Source organism: Sinocyclocheilus rhinocerous, unplaced genomic scaffold, assembly GCF_001515625.1.
Source record: "Sinocyclocheilus rhinocerous isolate Xijiao unplaced genomic scaffold, SAMN03320098_v1.1 scaffold3946, whole genome shotgun sequence".
Taxonomy (NCBI): Eukaryota; Metazoa; Chordata; class Actinopteri; order Cypriniformes; family Cyprinidae; genus Sinocyclocheilus; species Sinocyclocheilus rhinocerous.
In genome coordinates this window covers 20,187-23,451 of record NW_015642557.1, presented here as the reverse complement: position 1 = coordinate 23,451, position 3,265 = coordinate 20,187, and the positions used below count along the sequence as shown (strand labels likewise).

General features: G+C 49.2%; 1 protein-coding gene across 1 annotated transcript; it reads right to left on the bottom strand.

Annotated features, from left to right (window-relative positions):
• Nucleotides 1–1,141: 1,141 nt before the first annotated feature.
• Nucleotides 1,142–2,629, bottom strand: LOC107756196 (insulinoma-associated protein 1b-like). Its single transcript, XM_016573227.1, has one exon. The coding sequence runs from the start codon at nt 2,469–2,471 to the stop codon at nt 1,143–1,145; it is 1,329 nt and encodes a 442-aa protein (XP_016428713.1). The 5' UTR covers nt 2,472–2,629; the 3' UTR covers nt 1,142.
• Between the last annotated feature and the right edge of the window lie 636 nt (nt 2,630–3,265).

The following is a 3,265-nucleotide window of genomic DNA, read 5'->3' as shown; positions in this document are numbered from 1 at the left end:
GATCAAGCACAGCTTACATAATGACTTCAGAATGACCTGACCAATTAAAAATCAATACTTCTGCCATTTAAAGCATGGAAAGGGGTTTGGGATAGAAACTGTAAAGGTGTGAATTGCCAGAGGTTGGCTTTATATCATCTGAGCATTTGACACACCTGTGGAATGACAGTTGGTCATGCTGCATATTGACTGCTGTAGTAAAGTAGACTGCACAAAAACATTTTTACACGTCATATATTTCTGTTAACTTTGTATAAATCTGTAGATGAATATGGGATAGAACTTTTATGTCTTTATGGAGTAACTGGCTCGATTGGAATTCCAATAATGTGAAGTCCAAACGAAAGGTCGTTGCCATTTACAGTTCTCTAAGCGATAATAACTGCCTATATTATTTAAATCAACTATTGTACAAATGATACACGGTGGCTTTGTGTGGCAAATATGCACGAACAAGAAGCGTTTTCATTTTGAAAATATTTTATTTGAGTAGACAACACGGACGCACATATAAAGCGCTAGGTAGCAAACATTTAGGAAAATAAACTGTACGTAGAAAAAGATTGCATCTATAAGAGCTTCACGTTTCAAGAGAGCGCACAAAACCCAAGACATGATCTCCACACAACGATTTGACTGCAACATGTGACACCCAATAAGTTATACAAAGCCATTGAAAATAAATAAATACATAAATAAATAAAATATTACGAATAAACATTACAATAATTTTACATCATGATAGTAAGCTGTAATTGTGTGCCGACATTCAAAAACTATCATTACACTGAAGAGTTCTTAAGGCAGAAGTTTGATGTATTTCTCTAAAGGCATTTCTGGCTACTAAAGGGAAACTTTTCAAGATTTCTTGTAGTTTTCGGTACGAAGAGAGAGCATTTTCAGTCCCGTAATTCACATACTAGATTAAAGCTACAGACGTGAAACGCACAGCATGTGAATTCAAGGCAGAGGTACATGAACATATCTTAGGTCTAGGAGCTATTACATTACCATGTGTGCAAGGGTTCTAGAAAAATACCTTTGTAAGGACCAAACTAATACTTTTCTCCAGACTTTTCTAGCGAGGGATTGGATGAAGAAAACAAATCGTTCTAAAAGGCCAGATCGGTGTGGGTTCTTCTTCAGCAGGCGTTACGCACGGGCATCTGGAGAAGGATGACTTGCCTGTTTTCGGTGGGGTGGCATTTGTTGATGTGCCTGGTGAGACCCGGCGAGCTGTAGAAAGTGGCGGGGCAGAACTTGCAGGGAAACGCCTGGGAGTCGACGTGCAGCAGGCGCAGGTGTTGCTCCAGACTCGCCCGGTTCGGCAGTTTCTCTCCGCAAGCCGGACACGCGAGACAGTCCGCGGAGCTTAGATTGAGCGGACCCGGGCTTTGGCTGTCCTCCGAGGGCACGATGTCGGGGCTCTCTGTGGTGCGAAAAGCCGGTCCGAGGATTTGATTTTGGAGCGCTTGGTGTCCCAGGATGTGCTTCCTCAGGTAGGCTCGGCGCTTGAATCTCTTCCCGCAGTGCTGGCAGTCGTAGAGCCCGTCGTCGGAGCCGGATTCTGACAGACCCGGACTCGGGGAGTCTCTGTCGCTGGGGAACTCTTCGGGGAAAGGTTTGGCGGGTTGGAGGGCTTGTTTGGGCGCGCTCGGCACGCGCGGCTTGTGCCAGCGCCGGTGGGAGGCCAGGTTCGCCGGACAACTGAAGACCTTCTCGCACTCGGGACACCTGTACTCCACCCGCACTATCCGGGAGCACTTGTGCTGTGCCAGAGAGAACGGGTCCGAGTATTCTTCTCTGCAAAGCTGGCAGATGACCTCCCCCAGGGGCTTGTTGGTGTTGCCCGAGGCCGCTCGGGGCTTGAGGTCCACGGGCCCCTCTTTGATTCTCAGGCCCAGCACCGGGGATGTGGTTACCTCGTCCTCGAAGTTGAGTTTGCGTATGGCTTTGGGTTTCTTGGCGCTTTTGCTGCTTTTACGCTCGGCGGCGTCAGAAGAAGGTCTTTTGGCGCCGGTTCTGATGGCAGACGCCGTTCCGCTCCGGTTACTGTTGCTGGTGCCGATTTTTAAGTCGACCGGCGCAAACAGAAGATGATGGTCCAGGCTGGTGAGAGAGGCGGGAGTCGGGAACGATTCGGCAGAGACGGGCGAGCCGAGATTGAGACTCCGCTCGAAATATTTCCTGTCATGCTCCTTGCTGATGGGTCGGGTGGGGCTGTACAGGGCTTGGTACACCGTCTCCGGGTTGCCGAACTGCACCGGCTTGGCGCTGTGGACCGACACCGGCGCCTCTGCCCCGTCCGACGGGAAGGCTGAGGTGATGCTGTCCGGCATGGGGGCGCTGGGCGCAGGTGGAGACGCGGCGATTTGACATTCTGGAGCGGATCCTCCATCCTCATCCGAGCGTATCCGGTACGAAACGAGCGCTGCTTTCTTGTTCCTTTTCACCAGGAATCCTTTGGGCATGTCGGCGGATGGATGAGGCGAGGATGACAAGGCACAACAAGACGAGATCCAGAGCCACAGACGCGCCGTCCTCCTCCCTCCCTCTGAGAGATGCTTTTGCTCCTCGACGCATAGCTGCACTCTTTTTAAGCTGGAATGATGTTATTGTTCTCGCCCCTAGTCGCTCCGGTCGCTCCGTCCTCATCCAATCAGGAGCGAGCGAGGATCTCTGTGGAATTGCCCGTGGGAGGGCTGAGACACTCGAACCGGGCGCCACAGAGCAGATGAGCCTGGCCTTTATTGTAGTAATGCGCGCTGCTCTCTATTCACGGTCTGATGTATGGAGAGGAGCTCGTGCCGCGACTGTAGGGCACAGGAGGAAATGTCACTCACTGTCATCGTCGTCGTCATCTTCAGAATATGCAATATATGCAAAACAACTTAATCTTAGTAAAATACATAATTTAGATGGGAAACTGTTTCGTGTGTGTGTCGCCCATGTTACAGTTTAAAGTTTCCATTTCACGCGTGTTTCGTGTAAGTAATAGCGTATACTTAAAAACTACATTTACTATTTACAAGCAGCTCCACAAAGTAGAATTACACATCGCGCGTTATTAATTAGTATGAAACACGAACATGCTAAATAAGTCCAAAGTGCTTCCTGTTTGCAAATCTGGACGTTAGGAGAGATTTGTAATGCCACGCGTCTGTCTGAGGGCAGTATAAATCAGCTGGCTAACGCATGCATAACTCATCAGAAGAAGCCCTCATCTCTCAACACAATAGCCGCGTCTGGCCAGCCGTCACAGGCT